This window comes from Pollicipes pollicipes, unplaced genomic scaffold, assembly GCF_011947565.3.
Source record: "Pollicipes pollicipes isolate AB1234 unplaced genomic scaffold, Ppol_2.1 Scaffold_4881;HRSCAF=5763_pilon_pilon_pilon, whole genome shotgun sequence".
Lineage (NCBI taxonomy): Eukaryota > Metazoa > Arthropoda > Thecostraca > Pollicipedomorpha > Pollicipedidae > Pollicipes > Pollicipes pollicipes.
In genome coordinates this window covers 35,234,277-35,250,174 of record NW_023596576.1, presented here as the reverse complement: position 1 = coordinate 35,250,174, position 15,898 = coordinate 35,234,277, and the positions used below count along the sequence as shown (strand labels likewise).

General features: G+C 54.9%; 1 protein-coding gene across 6 annotated transcripts in view; it reads right to left on the bottom strand.

Annotated features, from left to right (window-relative positions):
• The window catches only part of Amacr (Alpha-methylacyl-CoA racemase), a 29,519-nt gene that overhangs the window by 4,702 nt on the left and 8,919 nt on the right, over positions 1-15,898 (bottom strand). For 2 of the 6 annotated variants that reach the window (XM_037224176.1, XM_037224181.1), the window contains exons 1-5: positions 15,468-15,623; positions 6,804-6,929; positions 5,491-5,626; positions 3,787-3,930; positions 349-475 (exon numbers count right to left, since the gene is read on the bottom strand). In XM_037224176.1, the coding sequence (XP_037080071.1) occupies positions 349-475; positions 3,787-3,930; positions 5,491-5,626; positions 6,804-6,929; positions 15,468-15,608 (674 nt within the window). In that variant the 5' untranslated portion in view covers positions 15,609-15,623. Of the gene's footprint in view, positions 1-348; positions 476-3,786; positions 3,931-5,490; positions 5,627-6,803; positions 6,930-15,287; positions 15,445-15,467; positions 15,624-15,644; positions 15,654-15,898 lie in introns of those variants that run through there. The other 4 variants (XM_037224178.1, XM_037224177.1, XM_037224179.1 and 1 more) reach the window with 4 other exon arrangements.

Genomic DNA, 15,898 nt, shown 5'->3' with positions numbered 1-15,898 from the left:
CTCAGCTGGCGAAGACCCGACGCCGTGTTGGACAAGCGGAGCGCGTGGCGTTCGCGAAAGTAGCCGTTGGCAATACCTTGGCCGTGGATAAACCGTCCTGGGTTGTACACGGACGGCAAACACAAGCACTAGAGCCTATTTAGTTACGGCGCAGTACATATTACCACCGGATCCGACCAAGAATCTCAGGCTCAAGTCATGGAATCGCATTGGACAATGCCATCACAAGGGAAAACAGAAGTCCACCACAAAACCTACGGTCCATTGCCACGCAGCCAAAACACCATAGCCTTATGAAGCGACAGGCACGGCGACCCGGCGGTGGCGCCAGCCCCGCGCCGTACCGACCTGGTCCTCTCGAGCAAGGCAGCCATGATACCCATGGCGCAGGTGAGGCCGCCGCCGGCGAAGTCGGCCAGGATGTTGACCGGAGGCTGGGGTGCACGGTCAGGCCCCGCCAGCGACGACAGCACGCCTGCGGGGTCATGGGTCAGTCAGAGGTCAGGATGTTGACCGGAGGCTGGGGCGGACAGTCAGGCCCTGCTAACGATGACAGTATGCCTACGGGGTCATCGATCAGTCAGAGAAGGTCAGTTTATTGAACGGAGGCTGGGGCGCACGGTCGGACCCCGCCAGCGACGACAGCACGCCTGCGGGGTCATGGGTCAGTCAGATAAGGTCATGATGTCGACCGGAGGCTGGGGCGCACGGTCGGGCCCCACCAGCGACGACAGCACGCCTGCGGGGTCACGGGTCAGTCAGACAAGGTCACTGATGTCGAACGGAGGCTGGGGCGCACGGTCGGGCCCCACCAGAGACGACAGCACGCCTGCGGGGTCACGGACCAGTCAGAGAAGGTCATGACTGTCGACCGGAGGCTGGTGCGCACGGTCGGGCCCCACCAGCGACGACAGCACGCCTGCGGGGTCACGGACCAGTCAGACAAGGTCATGATGTCGACCGGAGGCTGGGGCGCACGGTCGGGCCCCACCAGCGACGACAGCACGTCTGCGGGGTCACGGGTCAGTCATACAAGGTCAGTGAGGTGAGTGTCAGCCCAGGCGGGTAAGCCCGAAGGCATATGATACCCATGGGAGGGTCAACTTTGATGTTGCTGTTTGGAACGACACAACACAGCAGATATTGGCCGAATGCACGGAGGACGGCAGCTTCTGTCGAGGACTAACCGAACGGTATTAAAAACAAACATCATTCGGCTCGTCATGCATTCCATACATGCCGGGGTGTTGCTGGTCCATCTGCGGTCTGTTTATTCAATTTTTGAGGTTTTACGTCACATTCAACATCTCATGCCATTTACCGTCATATGATCCCACTGAAACCGATGCAAGGGTGACAGTGCGGTAGGTTTGACCGCCCCGTTGCGCCGGGCATGGGATGCGCCCTTGTCGCCCGCGAGTCTTGGTCGAGGTCACGGCCGACGGGGCGCGCAGGGACGGAGACTAAGAGGAGGTCGAGTTATCGTGGAGCTGGTGTGGGAGAGCATACGTAGGGCGCGTGTAAACGCTGAGGCCGTTGGAATGCAATCGCCAAGAGACTGACTGGAGTTGGATGTCGGAGTGACAGAGGAAGGTAGCACGACTGCAACAGAACAAAACGCCGGTGCTCAGGCTCGAACACACGACTTCCACAAACGGTCGCGGGCGAATGCTTCTCCAGCTGTTTTAAGCCGACCTCCCCCCGTCCCTTTCGTCTCTTCTGGAGGCAGCTGGAGCAGAGAGCAGCCAGCTGGAGGTAGCTGGACCAAATAGCAGCCATCTGGGGGCAGCTAAAGTGGGGAGCACCTAGCTGGAGGCAGCTGGACCAGGAAGCCGCCAGCTGGGGGAGCTGGACCAGGAAGCCGCCAGCTGGGGGAGCTGGACCAGGAAGCCGCCAGCTGGGGGAGCTGGACCAGGAAGCCGCCAGCTGGGGGAGCTGGACCAGGGGGCAGCCAGCTGGGGGAGCTGGACCAGGGAGCAGCCAGCTGGGGGAGCTGGAGCAGGAAGCCGCCGGCTGGGGGAGCTGGACCAGGGGGCAGCCAGCTGGGGGAGCTGGACCAGGGGGCAGCCAGCTGGGGGAGCTGGACCAGGGAGCAGCCAGCTAGGGGAGCTGGAGCAGGAAGCCGCCAGCTGGGGGAGCTGGACCAGGAAGCCGCCAGCTGGGGGAGCTGGACCAGGGGGCAGCCAGCTGGGGGAGCTGGACCAGGGAGCAGCCAGCTGGGGGAGCTGGACCAGGGGGCAGCCAGCTGGGGGAGCTGGACCAGGGGGCAGCCAGCTGGGGGAGCTGGACCAGGGGGCAGCCAGCTGGGGGAGCTGGACCAGGGGGCAGCCAGCTGGAGGCAGCTGGACCAGGAAGCCGCCAGCTGGGGGAGCTGGACCAGGAAGCCGCCAGCTGGGGGAGCTGGACCAGGGGGCAGCCAGCTGGGGGAGCTGGACCAGGGAGCAGCCAGCTGGGGGAGCTGGAGCAGGAAGCCGCCGGCTGGGGGAGCTGGACCAGGGGGCAGCCAGCTGGGGGAGCTGGACCAGGGGGCAGCCAGCTGGGGGAGCTGGACCAGGGAGCAGCCAGCTAGGGGAGCTGGAGCAGGAAGCCGCCGGCTGGGGGAGCTGGACCAGGGGGCAGCCAGCTGGGGGAGCTGGACCAGGGGGCAGCCAGCTGGGGGAGCTGGACCAGGGGGCAGCCAGCTGGGGGAGCTGGACCAGGGGGCAGCCAGCTGGGGGAGCTGGACCAGGGAGCAGCCAGCTGGGGGAGCTGGACCAGGGAGCAGCCAGCTGGGGGAGCTGGACCAGGGAGCAGCCAGCTGGGGGAGCTGGACCAGGGAGCAGCCAGCTGAGGCAGCTGGACCAGGAAGCCGCCGGCTGGGGGAGCTGGACCAGGGAGCAACCAGCTGGGGGAGCTGGACCAGGGAGCAACCAGCTGGGGGAGCTGGAGCAGGGAGCAGCCAGCTGGGGGAGCTGGAGCAGGAAGCCGCCAGCTGGGGGAGCTGGACCAGGGAGCAGCCAGCTCTGAACGCTGGCGCCAGCTGACATCAGCATTCAGTTCTACCTAAGTCGACCGCTCGTCGACAGATTGCCGCTTCTGCTACCGCGCTCAGTGGGCGATGTCTCAAAACGATCTGTGCGTGGACACGGCACCAGAGCACAAAAGACGCCGTTTGTTATGGCGATGCAGCGGTCGAGCTGAAAGATTAAGCTCACATGACTGACATGGCATCATCTCATAGCGGCTGCAGTATAACAATAAAATGGAAGCAGGTGGCGTGCATGTGAAGAAGCCACCCAGATGCTCGATTTTGATGTTTTGCCTCATGTTACCGAATGAGCACGCAAGGTATATCCCAATTAAAGCGGTTGGGTAGGATTCAGAACCACACTCTCGCATCATATCACTAATAAGTATGTGAGGCAGTAAACCAAATTAATCTCCCCTGAATTACTTTACCAGGTTCTGGAACCTTGCAATGATGCCGGTATTTCTTGCAGTAAACGAAATTCATATCCCCATAATTCTTTCCGCGGCTTCTGGAGCGTTGTAATCAGGACGTAGAGAATTCATCACACCTAAACATTATTCTCAACTCTTATCTCGCGACCAAATCAGATGTGAGATATGATATTTCGAGAATCTCGTTCCACCAGCAAATGCCGTCTCACAATATTCTAGCCCTGCTGTATTCCCGAGGTAAAAGTCAAACACGAACCCATCCCATGTCCACAACACAGTCCACATGCTACCAGTGGCGGCAGGGGAGCCGGTGCCGGAACGCGGCGGCGAGCGCGGCAGACGCACCGGACATGGCCAGGTAGTTGATGTCATGCCCGGCCCAGCCGGCCGCCGGCCCCGTCTGGCCGTAGCCGCTCAGTCGGGCGTACACCAGGCCGGGGTTGTCGGCCGTCAGCGGCGTCGGCCCCAGACCTAGCCGCTCCATCACACCTGCGGGCGGGGGCGCGGGTGAGGACGGCGTCGACCGTCGGTCGGCGTCCGGGCCCCCACTATCGAGGACTGGCGGCTGAGGCGCCGGCCCCAGACCCAGCCGCTCCATCACACCTGCGGGCGGGGGCGCGGGTGAGGCGGCGTCGACCGTCGACCGGCGTCCGGGCCCCCACTACCGAGGACTGGCGGCTGAGGCGCCGGCCCCAGACCCAGCCGCTCCATCACACCTGCGGGCGGGGCGCGGGTGAGGCGGCGTCGACCGTCGGTCGGCGTCCGGGCCCCCACTATCGAGGACTGGCGGCTGAGGCGCCGGCCCCAGACCCAGCCGCTCCATCACACCTGCGGGCGGGGGCGCGGGTGAGGCGGCGTCGACCGTCGACCGGCGTCCGGGCCCCCACTACCGAGGACTGGCGGCTGAGGCGCCGGCCCCAGACCCAGCCGCTCCATCACACCTGCGGGCGGGGGCGCGGGTGAGGCGGCGTCGACCGTCGACCGGCGTCCAGGCCCCCACTACCGAGGACTGGCGGCTGAGGCGCCGGCCCCAGACCCAGCCGCTCCATCACACCTGCGGGCGGGGGTGCGAGTGAGGCGGCGTCGACCGTCGGTCGGCGTCCGGGCCCCCACTATCGAGGACTGGCGGCTGAGGCGCCGGCCCCAGACCTAGCCGCTCCATCACACCTGCGGGCGGGGGTGCGAGTGAGGCGGCGTCGACCGTCGGTCGGCGTCCGGGCCCCCACTATCGAGGACTGGCGGCTGAGGCGCCGGCCCCAGACCTAGCCGCTCCATCACACCTGCAGGCGGGGGCGCGGGTGAGGCGGCGTCGACCGTCGGTCGGCGTCCGGGCGCGACGGTCGCGTTACTCTTGCTGTCGGAGACTGACGGCTGATCAGGGCACGAAGGGCCACCACGTATTCACTGACAATTTGTCACCCATCGACGGACATGTGGGCGCGCAGGTAACGCTGGTTGTCAACATGCTTTACCTATATGCGTTTGATACTCAGCCCGTGGGAGGATCCGCCGCGACCATTTAACACACGAAATGGAGACCCAGAGCAGCGTTACACAACGTGCGAACGAAAACAGCACCTCTCCTGCTGGTAATGCAGCACGTGCTGCGACCATTAAGCTGGGCTACCGATGTCCCATGTCCCATCACCAGCTGGGCTACCGACGCCCCATGTCCATCACCAGCTGAGCTACCGACGCCCCATGTCCCATCACCAGCTGAGCTACCGACGCCCCATGTCCCATCACCAGCTGAGCTACCGACGCCCCATGTCCCATCACCAGCTAAGCTACCGGCGCCCCATGTCCCATCACCAGCTAAGCTACCGACGCCGCATGTCCCATCACCAGCTGGGTTACCGACGCCCCATGTCCCATCACCAGCTGGGCTACCGACGCCGCATGTCCCATCACCAGCTGAGCTACCGACGCCGCATGTCCCATCACCAGCTGAGCTACCGACGCCCCATGTCCCATCACCAGCTAAGCTACCGACGCCGCTATGTCCCATCACCAGCTGGGTTACCGACGCCCCACACGCGTGACGCTGACCTGGTCTGAAAGGCTCCAGCAGGACGTCAGCGCCGCGGCAAAGCCGGCGCACCACCTGGGCGCCCTCCTTGTGCTTCAGGTTCACCGACACGGACCGCTTTCCGCGCGCCAGTCGGTCCATCTCTGGCTGACCCATCTGGCGGGGGTCGGCAGGTGAGCGCCCGCAGTGGATAAAGGCCCGGCGATCCCACGGGCTGGCCCATCTGGCGCAGGTCGGCAGGTGAGCACCCGCAGTGGATAAAGGCCCGGCGAGCTCACGGGCTGGCCCATCTGGCGGGGGTCGGCAGGTGAGCGCCCGCAGTGGATAAAGGCCAGGCGAGCTCACGGCTGACCTATCTAGCGGCGGGTTGGTGGTTGGGAGCCCACAGCGGACCACAGCCCGGCGAGCTCACGGGCTGGCCCATCTGGTGGCGGGTCGGTGGGTGAGCGCCCGCAGTGGGTCACGGCCCGGCGCGCTTACGGGCTGGCCCATCTGGCGGCGGGTCGGTGGGTGAGCGCCCGCAGTGGGTCACGGCCCGGCGCGCTCACGGGCTGACCCATCTGGCGGTGGGTGAGCGCCCACGGCGGGCCACAGCCAGGCGCGCTCACGGGCTGACCCATCTGGCGGTGGGTCGGTGGGTGAGCGCCCGCAGTGGGTCACGGCCCGGCGCGCTCACGGGCTGACCCATCTGGCGGTGGGTGAGCAACCACGGCGGGCCACAGCCAGGCGCGCTCACGGGCTGACCCATCTGGCGGTGGGTGAGCGCCCACGGCGGGCCACAGCCAGGCGCGCCCATGGCCGGTGGCACGCAGAGGAACCGACGACCACGCAACAGACCGCATTGACATGCCAAAACCATGGGAAATCTGTGTTGATGCGAGAGACCAAGACGGCGTGGGCATGTGAAAAACATGTCATTTCCGTCATTGGGGCCTTGCGATACACTCAGCTGCCGAGGACTACATGGCGTCGCCTGGCTCTCGCTCTGGCAGGATGGGCGAGCACCGCCGGGAATCGAACCCCGCACCTCTGATCTCCCTGGCGTGCAGCTTAACCACTACACCCGCAAGATTTCATTTAACAGACCCACTCCTAAATCAACAGTCACCGTACGCTCTCGGTGTACACCGACGTGCACGAGCATTGTGTGTACCAGCACGCCTTTCAGGGGTACTCAGGACATTAAATGCTGATACCAATATACGTGCTATTTAAAGAGCCCCATTTGGTGTGATAATCCATGGGCGCTATGCCAAATGTATTTCTACTCAGTACAACATACGCCAGTGAAAACACCAGCACTAGCCGAAGTCTGCTGGGGTTATTTCCCTACCTTGTCGACCCGGATGATAGATGCACCGAAGTCGCGGAGTACCATGCCGCAGAACGGGGCAGGCGCCAGACCAGCCAGCTCTACCACACGGACGCCCTTAAGTGCCATGCTAGCAACACTGTTTGCCTGCAAAAGAATGCAGTTTTTTAACTTAGTTCCAACACCCAACTCTCTCACTCCATGGATTTTAGCAGTCCTGATTTGTTGCATGACCTTCGTCCACAGCAATCAGCATATCATCGTAAAAATTCGGGCCCGCGGCAGAAGTTCGCGGCGAACGATTGACACCACACCCGCAACGCCCGCCTTGTAAATATCGATCTTTTGTGTCACCTGACATTTAGTGCATTTCTCCCACTGGTCACACGCCATCCCAGTGAGGAGTAAATAGCGGGCGCCTAAAGCGACTCGAACCCACCGCGCCACGGTTGATACGTGGCCAGCGAGGCGCCCAGCTATCAGCGCGGAATACATTTGCCAGGTATTACTAAAGATAAGGACGTGAGGTGGAAACTGAACATATAGTGGCAGTAATTGTGCTTCTATAGGAACAAAACCCAACGACAATTTACACAACCACCGGATTGATTTTGCGTGTTACGCTATTTACTATTGCACTGAACTTAGCAAGTTCAGAATGTATTCTCTGAAATGGGCTGTACGAGATACAAATTATACCAATTCCAACCGAGGGCCCGTTAGGCCAACGGGAGCCTCTGTACCAGTTACTGGACCATCCACGGCGATAGAGGATCTTGTTGCGTCAATGAGGGCTCCTGCGCCGATCCGGGGCCAAAGGCCCGGGTCAGAGGGCCTCCTGTATCAGGCGGGGCACCAATGTATTAAGCATCTCTGTACGGGCCTTCGGGCCAACCAGGCGACCCCGCCTCCATGCCTGAGGAGCGGCAGCCGGTGGGCACCCCGCGTTGGGAAGGAGTGAACTTTAAGGTCTTGACCGGGAGTGATGATGCAAAACCTGTAAGGGGTGGAACTTTGTGTCCCTCCCCTCGCGCCCCATATGTTGAGCTGCGCCCTCTCAATCTTGGCCGCCCTTCCCCCATGTTTGTCTCGCCCCACTCCCCAACAGTTGGCTACGCCATCGCTATGCTCTGCTCGGCCTTCACCATGTGAAACCTGGCTCCCGATACTCTATCATTTATTCGAAGTGAAAATTACCTAGGGTTTTGTGGAGACTCACTCATAGTTTGATATTGCACCGAGACACTCATATAACACAATGCCAAATAACTTACGCAAATTGAAACCGGCAGAAAACAACATGTTGTAAGTTGCTGATCTCATATTGGGTGGCTGTCCATCACTGGGGCTTTACAACGCTTCTGGGACTAAGTGACGATGCCTGCCTCTCATCACGGCAAAAAAGGGCGGGCACCGCGAGGAGACAACTCCCTCAGCGGTTAAACGCAACAACAATAACATATATGTTGTCCAACTCCACTGGAGTGATGTCATGACGTGAATGTTGCAATGTTGGCGGTGGTAGCAGAAAGTGACCAGGCTATTAAAATTCAGACATTTGACGCGTTATCCTTTCTTGAAGTAAAAATTACAGTCAGCTCCCTAGAATGAGGAACATGTTTTGTATCGTTAATATGGAAATGTCCAATCTTGTGCTGCATGCTTTGAGTGTGTTCAACGAGTAAGAACATTTCTGAAATTGTTACTGAGGAATGTGGCACGAGCCATGCATGAACAATATACGTTCTGGGTATTAAAAACAAGTATATTAGGATATTACGTGCTGCGCCCCCGGGCACGTAAAATCGTTCTGCGTTCAAACAATAATGTTGTAGCATGACATAGCAGTTGCCTGCCTAAAAAGCGCATCTTGTAATCCGCAGTATAGGCAATGCGCAATATATAATACATCCGCATTTCGCAGAACACTGCCCACACATTTTCATATTGTTTTAGCATGTACAGCAACACTGACTCATGACGCGATGGCGCAATCTCGGTTGCTCGTGATGCTGCAACAACGAATTCCGTTCTAAGGATCTGCCTCCAAATGACAGATAGATTGACAGATGACAGACCCTGGTCAGGAGCTGAACAGCCCTTTTGTCCCAGCCCGGGGTAACTAGGAACTGCTATTCTGGCAATACGGGGACCGGGGTGCCCTGGTCGATCCGGAAATCAAGAGGGATACATCATGCCCGGTCGCATTCCTGATGCAGCGGCCCTCTGACTCGGACACCTGGCACAGGATCGACGCAGACAAACGTCACTGACGCAAAAGGATCCCTTGCCGGCACAGGTAGTCCAATGCGTGATTAGCGCCAAAACGCCAACTCGGCCTAACGATCCCAGCCTCGGCCCCCCGTTCGGTGCCGTGACCTTTGACAGGCACACGCCACTGCTTCATTGTGAGCGCATATCGCTGCATTATCATTGTTATGTCTCTTATCACTGTCAAGAGGGTCCTAACCAACGCAATAGGCCTTTTGATATTCGAGTTCCCACTCCTGTCCCTGTTCAGCAAACGTGCCCATGGCCGACTGCGCTCATTGCCGACAATGACCCCTGGTTGGGCACTGTGAGGCCTTGATCAGTACAGGGACCAGACCAATGCACGATCTTTCGGGTTAACATTTGCAGGTTTGGCCCTGCCCCGACTTGAGGAAGCGCACCAGGGCCAAGACCGGCGCGGGACGGGGTGTTCGGTATTGCCTACTGGCTGAGGTTCCTTTATCCCCCGGCTTGCCCTTCCGGCCCTTCGATCGGACCCTTGATCGTCGTTCCCTAGGGGCCCAAAAGGCCCTTTGGGACCTGAGAACCTTAAGACCTAAGGTAGGTCACTCGTCCTTTCCACAACAATAGTGGCGCCCTCGGTTCCTCGTGAAAATAAAAATGGGTCAATTTTTGTGCCCTCTGGAATTTGATGCTACTTAAATTTAAGAGCTTGGAAGCCTTCGCGGCGCCTCCTCAGAAGTGGGTGCCTTTCGAAATACAGGTAGTGATGACCGGAGATGAAGGCGCCGGGTATCTCTTCGACGAGAGGCCCGACTTACGACTTCTACTCGGTCGGGGTGGAAAGCACAGAAGTTGTGTAGCCCCCGATTTTGGTGCCCTTTGAGAATGAAGATGTTTGGATCCCTAAAATGACCCGTTTAGGTTTGGTGTCTGCCAAATATTTACGTCAAGCTGCCCCAAAATCAAATTTTTGGTGACCCAGTGGCGGATGGGTTGATCCCGGATTTCACCAATTGGAGGCACTAGCAGTGTGATGCCCCGAGTCGTATTGCCTCTGGAAATTTAACGTTTTGCAACCCATAGTGACATCATTGGAATTGGGGGTCTGCTTAAATAATGTTTACGATACTCCGCAATGAATGTTGTGCGCGGTTCCTTTGAGGAAGGAATCGACCCCGAGTTCGGTCAGGACGAAAAACAAAGAAATCGTGGCGTCCCTTAAAATGAAAAGCTCGGGATATTTTTAATGGCCCACTTGGACTTGTTGCCTACAGTAAATAAATGTCCTGGCACTGCGAAATGAAGATTTTGGTGTACCTTTGCCGAATGCACCGATTCATGATTTCGTCAATGGAACGTCACAGGTATCGCAATTTCCCACACTCTTGCCATCTACTGAAAATAAATGTTTGGGCACCCTTCGAGGTGCCTCGTGCAATTGGGCGTATCTGAAAAATACAGGTTGACTCCCCAAAAGGAAAAATGTAGGTACCACAACTTTTCGAACGAAGAATGACAGACCGATCAGGAATTACGTTACGGTGAAGCGCAGGGCAGTATTTCTTGAGAATAAAGGTCATTGTGCCAAGAAATAAAGGATTTGGCGCACCTTGCCTGAGGAATTGTTTCGGGATTTCGTTCGGGGTAGGACGCAAAGCAATGCTGTCTTCTGAGGATGGAGGTTTGCGGCTCCTCGTGGTACCCTCTGGAATTGGGCGCTTCTTGAGAAATTATGGTGTGGGAAATAATGGTTTTAGTGCTCTTCTTGCCGAACGGGCCGATCCAGGATTTCGTGAAACGGACAAGGTACACACATAGTATGACCCTGTAATTTGAAGCCTCTCGAAAATGCAAATTCGGGACCCTTCGCGGTGTCCCTGGAATTTGATGCCCCTTGGAAAGAAGGGTTATATGGTTTATGCGGTTTATGGAAGGGGGGTGGCATGGGAGGGTAACATACCGTCTTCATGGTATGGCCCCATCCCATTTTTACCCGAGAATGCCCATCCTCTTGCAGCACCGATTTGCGAAACAAATTAAATACAAAATTGTGTGCATAAGCGCTAGCAATCTTAGACGCAGGAAACGCTATGACCGGATTGCAGTTTCCGTTGAATCAAAGGCGTTGGTCGCTGCAGTAACACCAAACGGCGGGGCCAGGCGCGCGGAAACGACTGTCATGAAATAACGCTTCCGAAAGTCTTCCAAAATAAATTCGCACTATTCAAAGATTAGATTCGGGCGCATGCTTCACGTTTAAAATTTTGAGGTTGTCCCTGATGCAGATTAAAAGCTACAGTAACCTAACAACGATACGATCTCTGCCTAATAGAGATCGTATCGTTATGCTTTCAGCTCCACAACCCAATTCCCGCAACGGTCCGCGATGGTGCAACTGCTTATCCGTTTCTATATTATCAATCGGGTCAAAGTTAATTGTACAGCGAAAATGGGCACACACATCATCAAAATACACACCCTGATTACCAACTGAATCATTAGGCCGAAACGTGCACTCACTAGGCCGTTTATTACCAGAAAGGCTGATGTATCACCAATGGTGCCAGTTAAAATCTGGTATACCAAACCAACCAAACATCACGACTGAGGCATCCAATTGCCCCGGTGGAAGGGCAGAAACGATCATCAAAATGAATTAAATCATAACCCAGAGCACAGCTTTTCGCCCTCCGTAGCTCAATCGATATCAGCTCCTTGCGATCCTGTCCCATCCGCTGCGGTATGTGGGTTCAAGTAGTCATTTACGCGCCCGCAGGGTCACAGCCATGATGATAGCACATGGGGCGGGGGGGGGGGGGGGGGCCCAGTGAGAACTCATCGGGTGGGGCAGGGCCTCTGCATCCTCCATTTGGCTGCGTCTCTATGCGCTCGCTATTTGGCATCTGACTTAGATGGTCCGCGGCCGGTGGCATCGGTTGCTCAGTATCAGCGAGGTCAATGGTGGGAACCATGCCACGCATTATGGCACATCCAACATTTTCCATAACGTTCTGCCGTACAACTGCAATTCCACAATAGGAAGGTGCAGCCATAGAGCACACAGAGCAATCCTGCTTTGCGTGAGGTCTGATCTCAAAATCATCGAGTCAGAATGGTTTTAAGACAATTATGGCAACACAACACCCAACTACGTACATGAACCACCGTGTCGGCCACAGTTAGGGTTATACGACGGCGGGTCCCGGATCGGCTTTAGGGCCCGGGCCCAGGAACCCTAAATCCCCCCCCCCCCCCCCGCCCCCGAACTGTTCAGTTATGGGCGCATGACAGGTGGGACCCTTGTATTGTTGCATTGTGGACCACTTCATTTTCATTTTTCGCATTTCCACTCGATATCAGGCAAGAGGACCCTGGACCAACGCAAGTGGTTCTTTAACATTCCGGGTCCAATCCTATTCTTCAGCAAAATGTGCCTCTATAGACTAGGATCCTCTTCCCGACACAGGCCCCGTTGTTAAGCACTCTGTGCGTCGATGCAGGGAGCCATCTTGCTTCAGGGGCCCTAGCCAACACTGGAGGCCTTCAGTAACAGTCGCGGACGCCGGCCTCGTCCCCGCTCCGTAAATCGGCTCCCAGGACCCAAGCAGACTCAGAGCCAACTGCTCGGCATTGGTAATCTCGGACATACATTGACGCATTCGTCGCCCATAAGACCCCCAGACTGTAAGTATAACGACTACCAACTGCTCAGCATTGGTAGCCTCGGACATACATTGACGCATTCGTCGTCCGTAAGACCCCCATAGGTGCAACAAGTCCTTTCGGCTGACGACTTTCAAGGCCCGGGCCTTCGACCCAGGGCCGCCCCCAGCCAGCACTACGGGCCTTCTAATCGGACTCTTGATGGTCTGTTCCCAGGGTCCCGAGAGCCACTTGGGGCCTAGCGGGAAATATATCCCTGACCTGCGCCCCTGGATGTGTAGACACGTACGAAACGCAATGCAAGTCGGCGATTCGCTCTCAGAACGCAACTCCATTCTAAAAAGTGGCGTCTGCGCCCCAAAACATTCGCAGTTTAAGCCAGTTTGGATTAATGAATGTTCGTTTTCACTAGTGGGCTGAATATCCTATATTCTGGTACAAATTATCGATTTCCTACTACATATTGGTGATTTGCTTCACTTCTCTGTTAAAAACTCAGCCAATCTACTCGATAGCGTTTTTTTTATAGATATTTTCTTAGTGTACTTGGGAAATAAGGCACGCATTACGGTGAACAACTTCATCAAAGCGAACGTTTCACATTTGAGGATATTTAAGAAAGCATCAGATATGATGAAATAAGCTCACTCATAACTACTGGATTACCTCCAAGTGGAAATACTGCTCAAGGCAACACAACTGCTCAATTTGGTACATATGCTCCTCGATACGTCATTGTTTGATAACGTTACCGTACCCTCCACAATACTGAATGAGAGCCGATGGACGGCCGTTACATCTGGAAATCATGTTCACGAATGTCAGATATGAAAGACTTGACCATTGTATTCTTGGCCTTGATCACCGCATGGCTTAAGGAGCGGCAGGACCTAGATGACGTTCTTATGGCGTCCTATCAATGCCAAGGTGACCTTGAAATACTCTCCCCAAAATAGTTTTCCCATCTTCGCGAGTGTGGTCCTCAGAAACTTGAAGGTTGAGGTTTTAAGAAGGATGGCTATGCACTGCACCGAATGATTTCAAGCTGGCCATTTCAATTCAAAGCTTCAAAGAAATGTGGGACACTCCCTTTAAATCATTAAATTTCTTAGTAAGTGTCCACCTTGAAATTTTAGCCCAATTTCGGTGATTGGTTAGGTTAGGAGTCCAAGTCAAATTGAAGCTCACCTCACGGTCCGAATTGCGGTGCAGAGCACTATCCACAACAAACTTATGATCACCAATGCATATTACATCACAAATGCATATTATCACCATGGACCAGCCATCATCACCACTCGAACCTGGGTCTGCCCTGAGGGAGACCAATAAGCTAACCATCCAGCCACTGTGAGCACAGACTGGTTCTACGACTCGAGACACAGAGGAACTGGCAGTGTACTGACAGATTTCATGATTGCCTCATGCTTATAGTCCATGTAAGTTACATGATGTAACCTGCACTGAGCCAGGTTTTCACACAGAATTTTGCATGCTTGCATTTGTTGCCCTCTAGGAGTGGTACTTTGTGTAAGGCTGGTGCATACAATCATCTGTCAAATTTTTTAGGGTGTATTATGGTGGATATTATTATGTTAAGTGTATTTTGAAGGTGCATGACCACCTTCTGTTTTGGAGGATGCACAAGGCACAGCCATCCCTCGAAGCTGCATAATGATGGTATCAGCTGTCCTGCAGGCTGCTCCTCAAATCTTAAAAGCATGATGACCATGACAGGCTAGGTGGGGGTCCCAACTTTAAAAGCATCTCATATTTCAAGAAAGGCTTGTGACATAATTAGTCCTATATTGAATATAAATATATATATATATATATTCTGTTAATTAGTTTGTGAACTGTTCAATGAAAGTCCATCAATGTGATCAGGTGGGCTGGTGATCCCAGAGGCTGCCAAAACCCCAGACAGCAAAAGATACACATTACACTAAAGGCACAGGTTATAGCAGCAGCACCATCATAATTATTTCAGAGCAGGCAGTTTGTAAACCTGAGCTCTTAGATTTTAGTGCACCATAGCCATGGCAAACATACCAGTAAACTTGTCAGACCATGCATGAGATAAATTTTGTTCAGAGTTTCAACTCTCAAGGTGCCATTATATTGTTTGAGTCCTTCAGTGCTTACAGCTGTTCCTGACAGGGAACTTGAGCACTTGATCAGGTTCATTATGGAACTTAAGTGAACTTAAGCAAATGTGAACTTAAGTGAACTTAAGTGAACTTAAGCAAATTGAAGCACAGTCCATTGCCTGCATTGCAATGCAAAATATTATAAACAGCATTCTCAATACCAACAATGCATACCATACAAATCCTCATTAGCATAATATCCCATTTACATGTACACCCTCTTATTAACACCCTGCAAGCAGCCATGTATGCAACAAAAAATGAAAAAAACAATAATGTAATACAAATGATTTGACTCAGCTCAGACCTGGCTGGCTTTCAAACTTCACAGATGCATAAGACTCAAACATTAAGTTAAGGTGCTATATTCAAAGAAAATGAAGCAAAAGAAATGACAGCATTTGTGAAACTGACAGTTTAGAGGTCACACTTTCATTCCATCTAGCCCATAACAGACCTGCTTTTTTAAGCTGAAAATACCTTTTATACCATAATACTGTTGTCATTTATGTCAGTCTTTCCACATAAGCCAGCATGGATAACAATAAAGGCTTGAGAATTTTGGCAACAAAAATTACATCGCTTATGGCAATGGCATGGAACTTGAAAACAACCCAGGCCAAGGAGCAGAGCAAACCTGTACACATCCAGTATCTAAAAGGTAGTTTTGGCTCTTGAAGAGCGAGGGCAAAAAATGGTAAAACCCTAGTCTGTCGTCAGAATAAAGTACGCCAGGTAAATTTACGTCGCAAGGTAAATAATCATTGCAACAGCACATTCTACATCCGTACACATTCCCATGACAACACATTACCCAAGGACGTCTATGGGGGGGGGGGGGGGGGTATCATCCGGCAATTTTAGCGCCCCACGCGCTCAACGTTAGTGTGACGTCACTGGCTCATTCCACTCAGCAGGCGCTGGGCGTGGTCACGCGCGCTGCGTATCCTTCCGAACTTCCGAACGGTATCGTTGTTCACCTGTCGGTTCCAGTCACGTCGGCTATTGCATGCAAACTTAAAGTTAATTTCTATTCGCTTTTTGTATTGATGCGGATTTTGTTGTTGT